Below are 20616 nucleotides of genomic sequence, written 5' to 3' on the forward strand. Positions count from 1 at the left end.
TTATTATTGAACTTTAGGTGTGTTCTTTCAGGTTTCCTCAAAATCTTTGAAATCCCAAGAGGTGCGAGGCACTTACTAATTCAAGAACTAAACGCCACCCCCCATACTCTTGGTATGTGTTGCCTTATCTTGCTTTCTTAAAATGCTCATTTGTATATTATCTGCTGTAAAGGGAAAATAAACAAGCATTTTTTTCTACAGTTGTTAAGAATGTGGCATCTGGACTGTTCTTCTTAAARGGGGAAAATGAAAAGCCAGTAAACCGCTCAGTCATAGAGAAAGGCGTGGAGTGGGAATATCAGAACGACAACAACAAGGAAACCCTTCAGAGTACAGGACCCCTCAGACACGGGATTTCAATAATGGTACAGTATAAATAAGTTTAAGGTTAAGTTTTGAAACCTTTTTCTAAGTGTTTTTTTAAGGGATCTTTTGCTGCTCTTTAGATGAAATTACATGGAGACGAGGATGTGAATTTGTCCTACAAGTACATAATGAAAATGGACGATGACTCCTCTATTCAAAACAACATGCTGGTAGAAGACAGCGCCTATGAGTGGGCGCCAAAACAATGGTCCTATTGTTCCAAGTCTTGTGGTGGAGGTACAGTACAGCCAAAAAATYCAGACCCCCAAAGTCTCCTGCTTTTTATAACTGATCTTGTTTTCCCCAGGAAAACAGTACCAGCGATATGACTGCAGGAGAAAAGTTGACAGCAAGATGGTTCACAAAAGTTTCTGTAATAAATCTATCAAGAAGCCAAGAGGAGACAGAAACTGCAACCTGAAGCCCTGCCCTCCACCCAGGTGCGTGCTGTCTTATTTAAACCATAAATATGAGTTAGGAATATAGGCCAGGGCTATTCAACTGGTGGTCCGCAGGCCACTTCCAGCCTGTGGATGACTTCAGTACAATCCCCAGTAGGTTCATTAAATCAAACTAAAAAATGGCTTTTAAATTTGAATGACAAGTTTCAGTCAGAGTGGCAATCCTCTTATACAGATGTTATACAGTATAATGGGATTATACAATTCAGTCTACCAAATAMCCATCATCCTCTATACCCGCTTCTTCCTTTCAGGGTCACTGGTGCCAATATCCAGCAGTCACTGTGTGAGGGGCGGGGCACACCCTGTACAAGTTCATCACAGGGCCTAAAAAATATTTCATTTATTATAAAAATAGATTTTTAAATAGGAAAATGATTCTTTAATTCCAATTTATCTTAAATTGGATTTTAAAATAAAAAAGTGTGTTTAATTACTGGTTGTCTGGCCGCGAGCTGTTGGCTTTCAATAATTGTAGCCCACTGAGGAACACGGCTGAACAGACCTGATTTGGACCCATTTTAGATGTTTTGTTTGTTTGTTTGTTTGTTTGTTTGTTTGTTTTAGTTTTTTTTTTCAGTGATATCTGGTCAACTGTAGCATGGAAACAGCTGCACCAATCAACATGAAATTTGGCAGGAATGTAGATGTGTCTGACCTACACTGTTCAAGCCAATGGTTTTACCATAGACCCCATATTTGAGGAGGGGGCTTCACCTAAAAAAATAGGTGTCTGGGCATACAAAAATGCTTATAACTCAAAAACTATTCAACATAYGAGCTTCAGATTATTATTTTTTTGTTGTTTAGCTCTGATGAAGGGCTGTCCATTGGGCCCACCAATGAGCCCTCCCATCCCCCCGAACCTCCACCCAAAACAATAAATCTGTTCTGTGGTGCATCGGTGCTTTGCCTACGTGCGAGGGTCATATATGCTACGGCTATGTGATGTTTAGTTTTAAAAAGGGCTGTATTTTAACCATTTTTGAACATACACAACTAAAAATATATATATTACAGTAGTATCAGAGAACAATCTTTCACAATATCTAAATGCAAAAACAAAATCCAATATCCCCACCCACTTGTCATTTACTTCGYAGTGGAACCTGGGGTGGCCATCAGTTGCCAGGGGCGTCACTTGCCAACTCTGACCACCCATCTGGCTCTGCCCTATTACCCATTCAATGAATATTAATGAAACACTCAGAAATGACTTTAACTCTGTTAGTTTAGGAAAAACGGAGCTAAAATCTGATAGCTGTCGAGAGTGGTTGCATACTCCATGTACTGACAGATCACATCATGAGACTATGCATGATAWTATTTTTAAGATCTACTCAAAACTACTTTAACTCTAACATATGAGTKTACTGTGTATCTTTGTCATGAAAGGTGGAGGGTGATGTGCATTTTTTTAAAGCAAAGCTCGGTTTTTACTCCTTTTTTGTCTGTTTTTGACCTCCAGATGGGTGACAGGGGAGTGGCAGAACTGCAGTAAGCCCTGCGGAAAGACGGGGTTGCAAGTCCGCTCTGTCATCTGTGTGCAGCCGTCAGAGGACAACACAACAAGTGTTATCCACAGTAAACACTGTAGTAAAAACCGTCCAGAATCCCGCAGGATCTGCAACCGGTATCCCTGCCCCACTCAGTGGAGCGTTGATCCCTGGTCACGGGTATGTGATCTTTACTGGTACCTGGTGTTCATTCACTTCACCGTGCCTTTAGATTGATTCAAGCATATTTCACATTTGTAATATTCAGATAATTATCCATACCCTGCAATCAGTGATCATTTTTTGCCAAATGTCTTTGTGTATGTTTTGTGTCATTAGTGCTCAGTGACGTGTGGTAACGGGACCCAGCAGAGGCAGGCTCTGTGCCACACCAGGGACAACACCATCGGCCTGTGTTTAGARAGCAAACCAGAAACCATAAGAGTTTGTCGCATGGACCCATGTCCCAGTAAGTCCCGAGTAAACATCACTTCATAAATAACCCTCCAAGACATACTTAGAGCTGTTGATTCACAACTAATTAAACAAAAAAAAAGGTCAAACTGTGTCAACAAATGTCAGAAATGAACAGAAACAGAAAACTGTTAAGCAAATATGAAGAACTTCCTGTATGTTGTGTAACCAAAACAGGCCCATGATCAGTACGTAACTTGTGACTTTTCTAACTATTGACTGTTCAAGAGGAGAAAGGGCAGAAATTTTAACTTGAAATCAAGTTTTTCTGTCTCTTTCTTGCTCCCTGACTAAAGTTAAGAAAAGAGGAAACTTGAAAAATCATTAAATCTCTTCTCACTAAAACTTTTAGCAGCTGCTTTTGTTAGAAGTTCCTTTACCAAACAGCTAGTTTACTAATAGGGCTACACCTACTGCAGCATGAATGTTTAAGACTTCCGAAAGTAGAAGATTTTATGTAAGTGTCTTTCGTAGTGCAAAGTGATTAATAATGTTTGATTTTCCAGACTGTCTAGAAAAATCTTAAACGCCCGGTGTTTATTTTTGTCTTTATGGCTCTACAGAACTGTTGTGTAAAGTACCTCAAAGTGATACTTGAGTAAAAGTACAAGTATATTATCATAAAATTACTTTGGTAAAAGTTAAAGTCTCCTCTAAGAATATCACTTGAGTAAAAGTCAAAGTATCAGATTTTTTTGGTACTTAAGTATCAAAAGTAAATTTCTGACATAAAATATACTTAAGTATTCAAAGTAAAAGTACTGAGTAAAAACGAGCAGTTAGATTTTCCAAAATACATTTATTGGGAGGGGACCTCTCCAAAAAAAAWTTTTTTTTCTAAAAATATGCAGCTGTGATGGACTGTGTACAAATTAATAACAATATCAGAATGGTACACATTTAGAATTGGAATCAGTTTTATTGACATTGTCAATGAACAGGATTCACAGACTAGGAATTTGCTTCGGTGTAAGGGTGCAATAAGTATAAAATATAACAAATAAAGAAAATACAAAGGATAAAGGAAAAAATATTATAAAATACATAAAACATATGTACCCCAGTTCAATACAGTAATCAGCAGCATTTATACTTCTCATCCAACTACAATTAAATTCACTCTATCCTGGATGCACAATCTTTTTAGGATAGTATTTTTTAACACTAACAAGCTGAAACAAAATAGGGGAAATGACTTTCTACTTCTTACCTTTTAAAAAACTGAAAGAAGTAGAAAGTAGGGATAATTGTATAAAAATGTAAGGAGCAAAAGTAAAAAGTAGGCTGAAAAATAATTACTCAAGTACAGATAGCCAAAAAATCTACTTAAGTACAGTAACAAAGTATTTGTACTTAGTTACTTCACAGGTCTGCATCAGCAAAAAGCTGCTAATGAGATAGAAAGGGGGGAAAAAGGCAGAAAATATCCTTTTTAACAGAACTCGCCTTGTCTCTAATTAAGCTCTCTCTTTCTCTTTTTTATTTWTTTTTTTTTCCTGCAGAGGGCTCGTCAGACCTCAACAAAAACAGCAACATTCTGATCCAGTGGCTTTCTCGTCCCAACCCCAACTACCCGAGGATCTCCTCACGTAAAACCTCCCTCTATAGCTCCCAGCCCGGCCTCCACAGCGGCAGCCGCAGCTGCATGTCTGTCCTCTGCTGGGCCCTGCCCGTCTCTGTCCTCCTGTCTCTGCAGGGCCGGCCCCGGCTGGCCCCCTGACCTGCCCCTCCCCCACGCCTTGTGCCTGTGCCCATGCCCGCAAGCGAGCGGCAAAGCTTACGCTTCTCTTTTGGGGGGGGGGGATGTCGTGTCTCTCTCTCTCTACGTGTCCGAGGCGGCTCTGACCGAGGGAGGTCTCTGGCTCCTGTGTGTGCTAGTTGGTTCTCTCTTGCTCTGTCTCTCTTTATCTCTCTCTCTCTCCTCTGTGGAGCATTGTGTTGTGACCGCTGGCCAGTCGAAAACTTAAAAAGATCAACAAACAAAGAAAAAAAATCGGACGTGAAAAGGATTCGAAGTGGCAGAATTTCATTGGCACCTCCTGGGACGTGTCAAAGAGTCGTTCATGTGTGACGGGAAGGCCTCACCCTCTGCATGTGGCGGCCATGTTTTGCGCGAGCTAGCTGCGTATTGTTATGGGTTACCATTCCTGAGGTGCAGCAGCACTCTGTTCTTTTTGTAGCGCGTCGTCCGTGTGGGGAGAAACAGATGTGAAAATAAATAGAAATGTTATATAATATTCATACAGAAAAAAATTATATATATAAATATATATATATTGAAAAAAATTATGAAAGCTTTATTGTGAATGTGATCTGAGGACATCTTTGCTAAAGTGCTCATCTGACATCCTGGTTCCATTTTGGGGATGAGAACGGTGTCTCATTCTAACGTTCCATTCCCAGACTGACAAGAACTTAGCAAAGAGATTGAAAGTGATAACGAGGAAAACTTTGGATTTTTTTTTTCCAGGGAGGTGAAAAACCTTGAAGGACTTTTAAAAACAAAAGCTGAAAAAAAAAGTTGAAAAAACAGGGTAGTTTGACCACTTGAGGTTGCTTCCCATTTCACCTCATCATCAGCCATCCTCTCTGACTGTTATACAAAAATTCAATAAATGCAGCTTATTTGTGCTTGCAGAATTTAAACAAATACATCTATAAATATATTTGTATTCATATATACCTATAAATTAAAATCTATATGAGTAACAATAATATTAATAACGTTTTACCATGAATAAGCTGTAGCTTATTTGCCTAAAACCTTTGGACTGCTATTGATCGCTTAGATCCTTGACTGTTATGTGTATTTTTTTATTAATTTTACATGAATACAGATGAATATTTAATAAAGGCGAAGCGTTTTATTTATTTAGTTTTTTTTATTTTTTTTATTTTTTGGGCCGGGGATTGACCTCTATTATGCAGGACTTAGTTAGTTGCCTCTCCATGTTCTCAAATAGATCTGTGGTTTTTCTGTTGCTTCTTGTTTCCGTTTCAGGATAGGATCACGTTACGTCATGCCCATTTGCATCCATTGCCCCGTACATTCGCCTCTACATGTGCGCGTGTGATACGTTTCTATACTGTATGTGTGTGTGTGTGTGTGTGTGGGGGGGGGGGGGTGTCTTAAAATAGGGAAGTAAAAGAAGACCAGTCCTTGTCGAAGTTAAAGTGTGAGCATGAGTGTTTGTGCGTGAGGCTTGCATCATTTTGGGATTTTACATACTGCGATCAGATACAGAAATACCTCATAAACTTTGATTTAGAGAGCGTCTGGTGATTTCACTTTATTTTGATGAACATGTAACCACATGAACAATGCCTTATCTTGGATTGAATGTAATGGCATTTATCTGTGAAAGAGATGGCTTTACTCATTCAAAGTTTCACTCGGAATAGAGGCAGCTTCAAATCAACTAACAAACTCACAACCGCCAACCCATCAAAAACCTACCAAGGTGACGTTGGACCGATGTCCGACTACTGGAAAGGGTTTTCTAAGGGCCTAAGGTATTGACATATATGGCATCTAGAGGAAAAAAAAGAACACTTRAGAGTTGTCATTGTATTGTGATCACATATTTTTGTTGTGACTATGTAGCGAGCTATCCAAGGTTTCCTGCTGCTGGAGTTGGACTGTACGAGACCAAGCCAGACCTAGCAGTGCGATACTGTATATAACATTGGTGTTGACTGTATTTAATAATGTTCATGACTGTTATCTTCTTCTATAATATTCTATACTATGGGTAACTGTTTTGTGGCTTCACTGGCCTGCTGCGTGGGGCTGGTTAACGTTCGGCTAACGTTGAAGAAACCTTCAGATGGACTACGTGCACTGCGTCTATATGCACTTTGATTTATCAGGGAAATTTTATTAATGTTTTGTAAATGTTTCATATGACACTTAACGTGCCATTCCAGTTTTTACATCATCATGGAAATTATGTATTTTCTTTAAAAAAAGAAGAAAAAAAAGAAAAGCAAATATAATTTATGTACTTCATGTTTTCATTTTATTTTATGTTTTTCAACCGATGAACAGATTGACTGGTTGATTTCCAAGTAATCAAGTGTTTTACCAAAGTGACTGTGAACTTGTAACTTTCGATACAGTTGAATTATTTTTCTTAAGAAAAAAAATCTATATAATGAGGAGGAGGAGGCGTATATCATTGTTTCAGTTCCTGTCATTCTCAACAGCAAAGTAGTATCAATAAAACGTTTTAAAAAGTGTGACCTTTCTCTTTAAGAATGTTAAGTTTTGTTGTTGGAGAATAGAGTTGCTTTACTTCTTTGGTACAAGCAAGTGTTGGAACTTTAACAATTAACTGAAAATGCTGCATGTCTTCCATTAGCTCATAAAACATTGAATTAGATGTCTTAAATCTACAAATCTAACCTAAAAAACACATTCACTGAAAGACTGGCGACCCTTCTTTTCTGTTTCAGCTGCTCTGGACTAATTTTATGACTTCTCTTGGATTTTTCCTCACCTCTGCTGAATCCTCTGCTGACGGTCTGGCTTTCCTGCTCTACTTTTGGAAAATATGAAACACACACACCTAAATACACAGACAGGGATGCACTTTTATGCCTCCTCTAACATGCATACAGAAATCAATGCCAAAGTAAAAGCAATATCCTCCAATGAGCAGTATTTAATTCACAAAGATCAATTGTCACACATTGCTTCATAGTCTCAACTTCAGTCTGCGCAAAGTCTCAGCTCTGTGTTCTCTCCTTCGCAGGAAAACATTGTCATGGAGACCGCTCTGTGTTCTGTCGTATGGAAAGGCTGAAGCACTACTGCTCTCTGCCGGATTACCAACGAATATGCTGCAAGACCTGCAGCAACGTCAGCAGCACAGAAGCTGTGCCCAGTTCCACCTCTACATCTAGCTCCACCCTCATCACCTCCATTACAGATCCTTCATCTGGCAACACATTGAGCTCAGGCGTCACTACCTCGCAACCCATTAAAGCTGTCATCACTGTTTCAWCTCCCACCACTGATTCATGGTCTACCACTCATCTTCCAGTTTCCACTAGTTCAAATCTTCACTCCAGCCCTGTTCCTCTGAGTACCAAAGAATTAATGCCCACTCATCCACCAGCTGTAACAACCGCCCCATTCCTTTCTACCTCCTTTCCTGATTATGTCACATCTAACTCTTTTCCTACAGCTGAGAGTACACATCTGGTGATGCAGTCCACTACAACTGCTTCAACAACTGAGACAATAACTTCTACAGTCCATACACCAGCCTTCAGTACTGAACTGACTACGTTAACAGAATTAAGTACTAAAACAAACATCTCACTAAAATACAATTCTGACAAGAAAATTCTATCTAAAACCAAGAAAAAGATAATTCCACRGAAGGTTGATCAAAAGAAAAACACAAAAATAAAAAATACAAATAAGCATGTTTTACCAAAGACAATTTTCAAAAAGAAAACAAATACTGGTTCAAAAATTGGTGCTCCCAAAGAGACTAATCCATCAAACACAACTGCCAAAAAGACTATTCCAGAAAAGGCTATTCCCAAAAATACAACTTTAACATACACAACTCCTAAAAAATCAACTACAGCAAACATTAGTCCAAAAACTGGAAATACCAAAAAATATATTCTGTCAAAGATTGCTGAGAAAAAAAACACTTCAGCAAATGCAAGATCTCGAAATACAATTTTATCAAACTCTAGTCCAAGAAAGACTACTAAAACATACACTTCCAAGCAAGTTGGCACTCCCAAAAAGACTAATCCTTCCAATACCACTGAATATCAGACTACTCAAATAACTGTTAGTCCCCAAAACACAACTATATTGAACACCATTTCAGAGACTACTACAGAGAGCACTATTCCAAAAACTGGTATTCCCAAATTAACAATTGTTACTCAATCTATGACTCCTCCAACAACTACTAGTCCCCAAAATACACCTTTATTAAGCACCACTCCAGAAAAGTTGATTAAAGAAAACACTACTCCAAAAATTGATTTTCCCAAGAACACAAATCAATCAAACACCACTGAAACTATGATTTTTCCAACAACTACTAGTGCCCAAAATAAAACACATTTAAACACTACTCCAAAAAATAATATTGATGCAAGCAACACTCCAAAATTTGGTACTCCCAAAAAGATTGATCCTTTAAACAAACCTCCAAAAAAGACCAATCCAGCTAAAGCTAGTCCAAAGATTGGTACTTCCAAAAAGATCAATCCATTCAACAAAACTCCAAAAAAGACCACTCCAGCAAAAACTAGTCCAAAGGTTGGTACTTCCAAAAAGATTAATCCTAGCATTAAAACACTAAAAAAGACAACTCCAGCAAAAGCTAGTCCAAAGATTGGTACTTCCAAAAAAACTAATCCATCAAACAACACTATGAACATTACTCCAACAATTTCTTGGCTCCAAAATATAACTATTTTGAACATTACTCCAAAAAAGACTTCTATAACAAGCACTACTCCTAAAATGAGTACTCAAGAAATGATTAATCCATCAAACACCACTAAAATTTTGATTGATACAACATCTGCTATTCCTCAAACTACAACTTTTATGAACACCACTCCAAATACAACCATTACAGCAAGCACTATTACAAAAATAACACATTCATCAAACACCACTGAAACTACAAGTCCTACAACAACTGCTACTCCCCAAAATATGACTTTGTCAAACACTACTCCAAAAAAGATGACTAAAGCAAACATTACTCCAAGATTTGGTACTCCTAAAAATATAAAACCATCAAACAAAGCTCCAAAAAAGACCACTCCAGCAAACACTAATCCAAAGATTATTCCCAAAAAGACTAATCCATCAAAAACCACTGTGAAGAAAACTCCAAAAATTGCTCATTCTCAAAGTATACCTTTTTTGAACATCACTCCAAAGAACACTACTATTCTGAAAACAGACACTCCCAAAAAAATTTATCCATTAAACAAAACTGCAAAAAAGATCACTCCAAGAATTACTGGTCCAAAAATTAGTACTCCTAAAAAAATTAACCTGTCAAACACCACTGAAAATCAGATTACTCCAACCATTGCTAGTTCTCAAAATGTGACTTTATCATTCACTATGCCAGAAAAGGCAACTTCAAAAAAGGCTAGTCCAAAAATTAGTAATTCCAAAAAGACTAACCCATCTAAAACTACTGCTAAAAAGACTTCCCCAGAAAGCATTAATCCTAAAAAGATAAATTCATTAAACACTGCTGCCAAAAAATCCACTATAGCACACAATAATCCCAAAAATACAACTGTATCACACAGTACACAGAAAAAGAATGTTACAGCAGCAAGTTCTCCCAAAAAGGCAACCCTACCAAATACTTCTTCAAAAAAGAGTACTCCAGCAGACAATCCTGTCAAAAAGATAACCCCATCAAGCACCCCTTTTAAAAAGACACCTCCCAAAAAGACTACCCCAGAGAAAAAAGTTAAACCTACACCTAAAAAGGTCACACCAAACAATAATCCCTTAAAGAAAATTATCCCCAAGACAAAAGGCACAAAACAGACTCCAACAAAGACAAAGGTTCAAAACAAGGCAAAGCCAGTGCCAAAAAGTGTTAAGTTAAAGACCAAGGCCAGTCAAGATAAACCCAATACGAAAACAAGTCTTTCAAAACAGAAAACACCTTTTTATGTTGGAACTCCTACTCCCTATTCGATAAAAGAATCCCCACAAGGAGGATCGTCTACCACTCTTCCTCTCAGCAGCCATGGCACAATGCTGAGCTTGTCCTTCCATGAGTCAAGATTCACAGATGAAACTCCACAGTTACATTACACCACCACATCCAGCCATTTTACACATTCTGTAACACCTGCAGGAATAATTAACACTGAGGATGTTACAGTGGCAAGTAGCGGGGATGCTATTGACACAAGTGGGACTTTTCCAAGTGGTGATGACAACAAAGAGACCTACACCACTTCAGGGATAGTCAGTGGCACTGTTGTGCTGGAGGACGGCCTATCCATGATGATCCCAACTGTAAAGGAAAATGATGCAACCAAGCTTGCCTTCTCACCCTGGCTGGACCTGTCTGAGTACATCCCTGTGAGCATACCCATTCCCACGTCAACCTCAGGTCCACCTGCCACCTCACTTCCCACAGTGATCCCCCATTCCAAAGAAGAAGCTTCGACATCCACTCCACCAATGGTCTCTACCCTAAATCCCCAACAAAGATCTGTAGAGAACAACTTCATTGATGCCTTTGAGAACAAAGTTTCAGGTGTTGACGGTAACATCTCACAGGACAATCTGATTCCAAAGCGTCGGGTCAACCTCAGAGAGAAAACCAGGAACAAACGTATACAAGAGCTTCTGGAGGAAAAACGGAACTTTCTCCTCAGGATGAAACGGGGCCAGCGTGCACATTAAAGCAAGCCTTCTCATTTCTCTTATAGAGATAATACTCCTTTTAACTGCCATGTTGTTGTAAGTCAGGCCTTCCTAAGATTCTTATTAGATCAGGACTACTGCAGGGAAAGAAGACCACCATCAATTTTTTGAACAATTGTGTTGAAAAGAGAAAAAACTCTTTAGTGGACCAAACTGATGGAGATTTAATAAAAATCACTTTATAAAAACAAACAGGATGAAGACTGTGCATCCTGTTTGACGAGCAGCCTACAAAGCTATATATAGTTATTTCTGGACCACTCGTTCTCTTGTTAGTGGATTCAGTCACGCACAGTGCTGTGCAAAAGTTTTAAACCAATCCATGGAACTACACTTTCCTGTCAATATTTTAATGGCCTTGATCATTATTTTCTGGACTTCCTGAAAAAATTTTGAAGTTTTTCTTTGGATTTTTGATGCTTTTTTAACTTTTAGTTCAGACCATGACCATGACCGCAATAAGTGCAATGTGTGCTTATATTGTCTACAGCACGAGTTATGTCTTTAGAGTAGCACTTTAGGAATCACTTTGTTGGTCCCACTACATTGTTTCATGTGTCAAATGGCATTATATTTGGTATTTTTCATTCATAGAAGATTTACATATAAGGGAACAAACTGTGTCATTGTCACGGGCTGTTGTAAAAATACCTACAGATTTGTTCACTCCGAAGGATTTAGGTGGCTTAACAAACACATAAAAATCCCCTGCATACTGGATTTTAAATGAGTAAAAAAGTCCAAAGAAAAATGTTGATGGCTCTTCAAAAACCCCATAGATATAATGACCAAAGCCACTTTTAAATTATTTTAATTATTAAAAAATAAGGGATAAATCAAGACTTTTGCACAGTTCTGTAGATATAGAAGTATTTTTATATAAATATTAGTTTTACAGGTACAGAGCCATCAAGAATCAAATTCTCCTTCCTGTTTTATACTACTGCCAAGGACTGCACCTCCCCTCACAGATACACGTTTATTCTGATCTTGTCTTTTAATAACAACTTCTGTTGGATGAGATGAAGTTGATTGTTGTTGTTGTTTTAAGTGCTGGCATTCTGAATCCTCTCCACTCACTTGAACTTGAGGTTCTTAATTCCAGAACGCAGTAAAGTAATGCCAGACCTTGACAAAGTCAAAGTTGTTGTTCAGATGTTTTATTTTTATGCTGATTAGATTTTGCTGCCACTACAAAATACAAAGATTCTCCAAAAGCTTTCTAATCTCTCAGGAACTGTGTGAAAGTTAACAAGATACATTTAAAATGACGCGGTGCATAAAAATGATCAAATAAATGTTCTCACTAAGCCAAGTAGTAATTCAAAAGAAAATAATTTTGTTAATTGTGCTTTTTTTAAGTCAAGTGTGGTGCTTTCTTATGTTTCTTTTGCAAAAAGCTGTATTTGTCATGAAAGCATTTATTCAGAAAAACAAAAAAGAAAGAAAAAAAAAGCAGGCCTTATCATACTGTAACCAAATGAAAGCTTTAAGGGTCACTTTATTTTCTAAAAGTGATAATGTTTGTACATCCTTAACTTGCATCAGTCACAGAGCCGCCTTTCTTTTTGTACAATATATGTACATATGAAACAGAAGCTAATGTTTAATATTTATTAAAGTTTAAGTGGTGTTTTGCAATTTACGTGTGTCATTTCTGTTAAAAAAATACAGTCAGTAAATGTCCTGAAGCATCTCAGTAATCCAGGTAAAAATCAAAAAGAAAAAATTGTATAGGTCCCCTGGACGGGTTCTTCTCTAATGAAACGTTTCGTCTCTCTTCCAAGAGACTTCTTCAGTCTGAGAGTTTCAGGCAAAATTCAGGCTTTTAAGCCCTGCCTCCATGTGACTGATACTCACATCACATGGCTATCATTGACACCTAATTAACACTTATTGTTAACAGGGGGTGGAGTGATACTGGCAATAGCAGCACTGTAGGAGGGGGACAACTGAAAACGGAGGCCTCCACCTCTGTTTAATGATGGACGGTCTTTCTTCACAAAAATGGCTTCTTTTACTCCTCTCTCAAACCAACGTTCCTCTCTATCAAGAATGAGAACATCCTCAWCTCTGAAAGAGTGACCGCTGGCCTGTAAATGAGTGAAAACTGCAGAGTTCTGGCCATTAGACGTAGCTCGTCTGTGTTGGGACATTCTTTTGAACAGTGGCTGCTTTGTTTCCCCGATGTATAACTGGTCGCAGTCCTCCTGGCACTTAACAGCATATACAACGTTGCTCTGTTTGTGCCGGGGTTATACATCGGGGAAACAAAGCAGCCACTGTTCAAAAGAATGTCCCAACACAGACGAGCTACATCTAATGGCCAGAACTCTGCAGTTTTCACTCATTTACAGGCCAGCGGTCACTCTTTCAGAGATGAGGATGTTCTCATTCTTGATAGAGAGGAACGTTGGTTTGAGAGAGGAGTAAAAGAAGCCATTTTTGTGAAGAAAGACCGTCCATCATTAAACAGAGGTGGAGGCCTCTGTTTTCAGTTGTCCCTCTCCTACAGTGCTGCTATTKCCAGTATCACTCCACCCCCTGTTAACAATAAGTGTTAATTAGGTCTCAATGATAGCCATGTGATGTGAGTATCAGTCACATGGAGGCAGGGCTTAAAAGCCTGAATTTTGCCTGAAACTCTCAGACTGAAGAAGTCTCTTGGAGGAGAGACGAAACGTTTCATTAAAGAAGAACCCGTCCAGAAGACCTACACAATTTTTTTCTTTTTACAGTCAGTAAACTACCTACTTTTTTAAACAATTAAAAAATAAAAGACCGGCATTAATAAGTTTTTAAAATACGATGAACCACCTGCATCTGTTTCATCAAAATTCACTTTTTCCATTTAAAAATACATTTTTGTATCGTTTTTTTTCTTTTAATTCTTCAACTTCGAGTTGCAACATAATGCCAAAATTATCCAGTAGAGGGAGACATAGCATTGGCATTACATTTATGGAACAAAAATAAAGTTTCATTAGGAAACTTTTTTAGGGAATCAATGCATTATCATGACAGAAAATATCTAGAGAAACATTATAGAAATATGTTAGATGACATTTTCATCTATAAGCAGTCAAGTTTTTGTCTTGATATTTTCAGTTATATGTAGTGCAAATTTGCATATTAGCTAAATATTTAATTTCAGCAACAAATTTTAATTTAACATTTAAATTTATATGTGGAAGTTAGCTTTAACATTTAAATGAGCTAAAAGGTCCATCCATCCATTATTTTTTTTTTACCTGCCTCTTCCTTTCAGGGACACAGGGGTCACTGTGTGAGGGGTGGGCTACATCCTGGACAGGTTGCAAGTCCATCACATGGTCACATATAGACAAACTCACACCTAGGGACAATTTCCATTTATTGATTAGCCTACTGTTTTTGATCTGTGGGAGGAAACCAGAGTTCCTGGAGAAAACCCACACACGCACAGAGGGAACATACAAACTTCACCCAGAAAAGTCCATGGCCAGGATTTGATCTGTCAGTCATCTTGAACTGAGATTACTTCATAAGTGAATCTGTTCTAGACATGAAGATATTGACTTTCTAAAAGCTTCATTAAAATTTATTCTCATGTTCCATGGCATGCATAAAATGAAAGGAAACAAATAAGATAAATGTATCTCTGCCTCAAAAGGTGTTGAGTTGTAGCAATAAAACCACTAGCAAGTAAGATAGAGAACTTTGGATATAAGCAAAAACAGAGAAAAAAATCAACACCTCCAAACGATAAACAAGCTTAAACTGGGTGTATCCACTCTTGCCTAAGATGTTGTGCTGCATTTTAGTGTTTATGACAGCAGAGCCAAAAAATCTTTAGAGGATGTCAGACAGGTCAGGGTCAAAAACCTGAAGACAAACAGCTTTGTTCCAGAAAAACAAATCCAACCAGTCATTGGACAATAGAAAAGCTATGATGGGACCACAAACCTGCAGAGGTGTAGCACAAACACCAACTCAGGCCGACCAAAAAAGAAAGGAATTAAACGGGAAGAAGAGGAAAAGAAACTCCTCAGTCTCGCAGCAGAGAGTTCACGCTGTCACTTCAGACCACGTAATGGGGCTTAAGGGAAATTCTTCCCATTTTTTTGGGCTGAAACATTTTAATCCAAACAGATTAGATGGGGGTGGTTTTCAAACTTCCATGGTGTGACATTTCAGAGGTTCCTCAAATTCCTGATTTTCAATTTACAAATATCTATTAAATCTTCTATGAGCTAATATAACCAAAATTGATTTGAACAGAATTATGCTTTTATAGTTGTAATATGTTTGAAGGGTGTCTTTGTCATATAGCATGTTCTTTATTAGACTTAAGTCGCTTTTTAATGCAGAAGTTTTCTTTTAACGTCAAAAGATGGAAATAAGCAATATATTGATGTTACACCTGTTTTTTTTTAACTTTATTAGTTTGTGAAGGTTGGTTGATTAAAAAAAGCAAATCAGATGAAAACTTTACACATTATTTACAAGGTTCGAAAACAGCAAATATTTCAGTCATTGTAAATATGCATATTTTGAATTTGACTGATGATTTATAGAAGCAGCAAAATCTTCAAAAAAATAAATGCTGTCTAACCGAACTTGTCTACAAAGGCTCTGATTGTTCATCCTGGATCCCTGTAATTAAATTTTCTGCACAACATTTCAAAACAAATGGTTCTCAGAAATGAAACTCCTTTCAGAGAAGTGTCCCTCTCTGGCCTCTAGAGGACAACTGTGACCACTTCTCAGAAACTCCTCGGCAGCTGAGTGATAAAAATCAATAATCAGGCTCAAGAATCTCAGTCGACCTTCACTTTATAGTGTTTTGTTCCTTTTACCGTACGGTTAAGCTCAGAAGCTTTTAGCATTCATGAGCATTCACTTAATGTTCACCTGTCCTGGTAATTAGATTTTTATTGACTCAGGAAGTGGATGAGAACAAAACATTGGGCATTGTGACAGCTTAAAGAGACAGTTAGCGTCTTTGGAAGTGGGTTTGATGGAAACATTCTGAGCAATTTTAGCTACAGACTCTGGTGACTGTGTTGTCCTTGTGCTTTTGGATCTATCAGCTGCTTTTGACACAGTGGACTATAAAACATTATTTCATTGTTTGGAGCAGTGGGGTGGTGGGCATCAGCGGAACAGCTCTTAGCCTATTTTGTGTCTGCTCTGGTGACCATGTGTCCTCTTCTGCTCTTCTTTTGTGTGAGGTCCCACAGGGCTCAGTTTTAGGCCCACTCCTCTCCACGCTGTCCCTGCATCCTCTTGGCTATATTCTTGCAAAATTTGTGATTTTTTTTTTCATTGTTACGCCGATGATACACAGATGTCCCACTAAAGGAAAAGGACACAAACTCTCTAGCCCTCTGTTTTTACGTTTGCAGGAAATTAATAGTCTGGATGGCTGTGAATTTTCTAAAGTTGAATGAAAATAAAACTGAGGTGAAAGTCTTTGGAAGCTCCAATGAGACACATGATGTAGATGTTGGTTCATTTTACTCATTTTACTGTTATTTAATGAGGCAAATCCCATTGAGATCGCAAATCTCTTTTGCAAGGGCAGCCTGGGCCTGAAGGCAACCTATTGAACATATTTTTGGGGTGTGGGGAAAACCAGAGTACSCAGAGAAAACCCACACAAGCACGAGGAGAACATGCAAACTCCACACCGAAAGACTCTAGGTCTGAACTAGCGATTGAACCCAGAACCTTTTTGCTGTGTGAGGCAACAATGCTAACCACTGAGCCATCATGCCACCAACCCAACATTGGATAAAGTAAAGCCAAATCTTTCTCAGCAACATTTTGAAACAGTAGTCCACACCTTTGTTACCACCGGCTGGATTACCAACGCACTTTAGACAGGCATTAGTGATTCCTGTGTCTTTCAGCTTCAGAGGGTATAGAATGCAGCTGGATGTCTTTAAACTGGCACACAAAAATTTGATCATGTTTCCCATTAGAGRCTCCCTGCACTGGCTGCCCCGCCCTATCTGTCTGAACTGCTCTCGATCCCTCAGGTCAGCTGATCAACTGCTCTTGACTGTGCCCATGACAAAGCGTAAGCTCAGAGGCGTCCGTGCTTTTTCTGTGGCAGCTCCTAAATTATGGAACYACCTTCCTTTGGACATCAGACAGTCGTCATCCCTGTCTGTTTTTAAATCTCTTCTAAAAGCCCATCTCTTCTCTCTGGCCTTTGAACACCATTTGTATAGTTGATTTTTAATTAGTTTTTACTTAATTTGTACTGATTGTATGAGAGAATGAATGTTTTATTATTTGTACAGCTCTTTGGTCCTTTGGGTGTTTAAAGTGCTCTATAAATAAAGCTGTTATGTTATGTTATGTTATGTTATGTTATGTTATGTTATGTTATGTTATGTTATGTTATGTTATGTTATGTTATGTNGTTATGTTATGTTATGTTATGTTATGTTATGTTATGTTACGTTACGTTACGTTATGTTACGTTACGGTACGTATGTAATATCCTATGCCTTCTGGAGAACACTAAAGTTTTTGGTGCTATCTTCTTAGAAATCTACATGTTATTTAAACAGAAAACAAGGATCAGCTGTCATCAGGCCCTGACTTTTGCACCTATACCTTCCCCTATAGGCAAAATGTGTTAACTTTTTTTGTATTTTTATACAATAACAAAACAGTTTGGTTCCTTTTTCAGAATCAGGTTTCTTCTGAACTGGCTGTCTTCTTGAAATTGGAACCGTTTTGTTGCTGATGTGAACTGGATAAATGCATGACTTTTACCAAATATTTTCCTTCTTACAACGTGTCTTTCAAACTTATACACATAATTTACCCTGCAAAGGAATACTTTAATAAGTTTATCTCAGATATAGATGTTAACTGTACTTTCTGTGATATTTCCCCAGAATCTGTCACACTTTTGTTCTGGCTGTGTCCACATTCCAAGTTTGCATCTTTGCATTTATACTGACTTGAAAACGTAACAAAATTTTCATCTATTCTGGAAACATGTTCTGTTTGASTTTCAGCAAAACATAAAAATGACTTCAAATGAATTTGTTATCAATCTAGTAATCATCCAGGATAAATACCATCTACATAAAAGCTCATTTTTAAAGAAAAAATAATAAATCCTGTCACCTACATGATTGAGTGTACAGATTCATTGTTTTTGCTTCTCTATTAATCAAAAAAAAGTAGTGCAAAGAATTTGGGTTGTTTTTTGGACCCTGTCAGTCATTGCTGCTAAAATAATTTAAGAAAAACCTGTTTCAGGAAAAATAACCTAATCATTTGTCAGTGTAAATTCAGCTGTACAGAAGTAAAGTAGCTGATTGTAGATAAGTTTTTAGAGCAACATCGCGTTAGTGAGCTAAAGTTCATCTTCAGCTAAAAGCTATCATCTCTGGAGATATCTGTGCCTCTTGATAAGAAAGTTGCTTCCTTTAAACACACACACACACACACACATAAATCACACAAACAGAAAATCTAATGATAATGATCCTGCTTGTTGTTCATCCTGTGTTTTTATCTAGAACAGCAGCCCTGGCTGTTTGTCATGAGCAGAATGCTCGTCGATAAAAGTGGTGAGTGTGGTGCCTGAGAGTCTGTCTAATATCTGAAACCTGCCATGTGCCAGTTCAGTGCATCATGACCTCTCCATTAGAGATCCATAAACCTCCAGGAACTCTTTTAAGAGATGGATGCTAAAAGAAGCAGAGCAGTTCTCATCTGGAGGTCATTCTGACCCATGACAGACAAACACATGTAAACACACATACAGGCAAATGTTGGTTTTAGAGAGAATCCACCGAGGCAGATTGTTAACTGAAACATTTAAAGCAGGATGCTACTGTGAGCCTATTGGAAATAAAATCACAGAGAATATCTGAAACCCTTAAAAAATAGTCATCTTTAAAAAGGGAACACATCATGCAAAATCCTTTTTTTTTACCCATTAAATACATTTTGCTGAGCACTTGGAGACTTTAGGAGTTGAGAAAAGTTGAATTTAGTCTCTCCTGTGTCTTAAACGTCTTTATGTTCTGTTTGGGTTGGGTTTTTTTRCAACCAGTTCAGTTTTCTCTATTTTCTATAACATTTTCTAAACTAATACGTCACATTATTTGCGATGGAACTTCCAAATAAGTCTGGACAAATACAAATTTGTCATCTTCATTCTCCTCCGGCTCTGGATGGACAAATCTTCCCTTGTTGACATTTTTTAATTAATTTGTAAATAAGTCTCTGCACCGCTGTATTGTAAACCTCTCTATCAAACTGGACCACTCTGGAAGCTGGAGAGGGGCTTGATGTGAAGCACCTTGTTTGGATTTAAAGAGACAGCCTCAAAATGAATGGATCTGAAACATCTCAGAAAAGGGGTGAAATAGGGGATTGTGGAGTTACAATAAGGAGGAATTCAGACCAAAGCAGACCACTTTATATAGACCGACTGAATGGTTTAATATATTAAAAATGATTTATAAGTGGGATATGTCCACTTTAAAATTTGACACATATTTTAGGGATTGAAGAAATTCTCTGAAATTTGCTGTTATAATAGGAAATATGAAGTCGACTTTTCAATTGTTTTTCCAACATAGCATGTCCTTACAGTGTCTGGTAACATGTGAACACAATCACCTGTTAAAACTGARAGGAAGATGTTGCAGTTGAAGTTGTCTGCCTTCTCTTTGTAGTGTTTGTGTCCATAATAACATGTCATACATTAGTTGATTTTAGACCCATCAAAGTAAACAGGAACGCAGAGCACATGCTGTATTCTTTCATACGTATATGTGACAACGGTCTTGTTATTTATTCACTTCAAACTTGTTAACAGAAACATGTTTGTCGCACGCAGGAACAGGATTAATTGTTGAATTAACAAAAGTGCCTTCGTGTGAAAGTCTCAGTTCCACATGGCAAACAATGGTATCATTAACAATTAAAACACAGCACAAACGTTACCAGTTTTCTTGATCATACCAGAAATTGATCCTTGAAGGAATACATGTCACAGTCATATTTCACACCAGAGTTAAGAGTTACAACTGTTTTCTGTTAAAGTTGATTTTCTGAAATAATTTGAGATCCTGCAAGGTGCATCAGTTCTTGGAGCATGTGTTATGGATGACCCTCTGTTAATAATACACCAAACTTTAGCTCAATAACTGTAAACGTGTCTGTCCTTTTTGTATTGATTACCTTAACTGTGCTGACTTCAGCTGTAAACATACAGCAAGAGATTGCTTTCTCTGAGATTCATCAAAATTTTTCCACTGGTTCAATATCAGACAAACAAACAAACACACACACACACACACACACACACACACACACACACACACACACACACACACACACA

At 37.8% G+C, this 20616-nt stretch overlaps 1 protein-coding gene across 1 annotated transcript in view; it reads left to right on the forward strand.

The window, feature by feature from the left end:
- Positions 1–7039, forward strand: part of LOC106517507 (A disintegrin and metalloproteinase with thrombospondin motifs 2) — a gene marked incomplete in the record, with an annotated part of 187071 nt that extends 180032 nt beyond the window's left edge. Inside the window, 7 exon segments of the mRNA XM_014008391.1 lie at positions 32–112; positions 202–365; positions 447–603; positions 674–806; positions 2296–2503; positions 2663–2792; positions 4300–7039. Coding sequence (XP_013863845.1) covers positions 32–112; positions 202–365; positions 447–603; positions 674–806; positions 2296–2503; positions 2663–2792; positions 4300–4517 — 1091 coding nt within the window.
- Positions 7040–20616: the final 13577 nt, after the last annotated feature.

The sequence above is a fragment of the Austrofundulus limnaeus genome, unplaced genomic scaffold (assembly GCF_001266775.1).
Source record: "Austrofundulus limnaeus strain Quisiro unplaced genomic scaffold, Austrofundulus_limnaeus-1.0 Scaffold1, whole genome shotgun sequence".
Taxonomy (NCBI): Eukaryota; Metazoa; Chordata; class Actinopteri; order Cyprinodontiformes; family Rivulidae; genus Austrofundulus; species Austrofundulus limnaeus.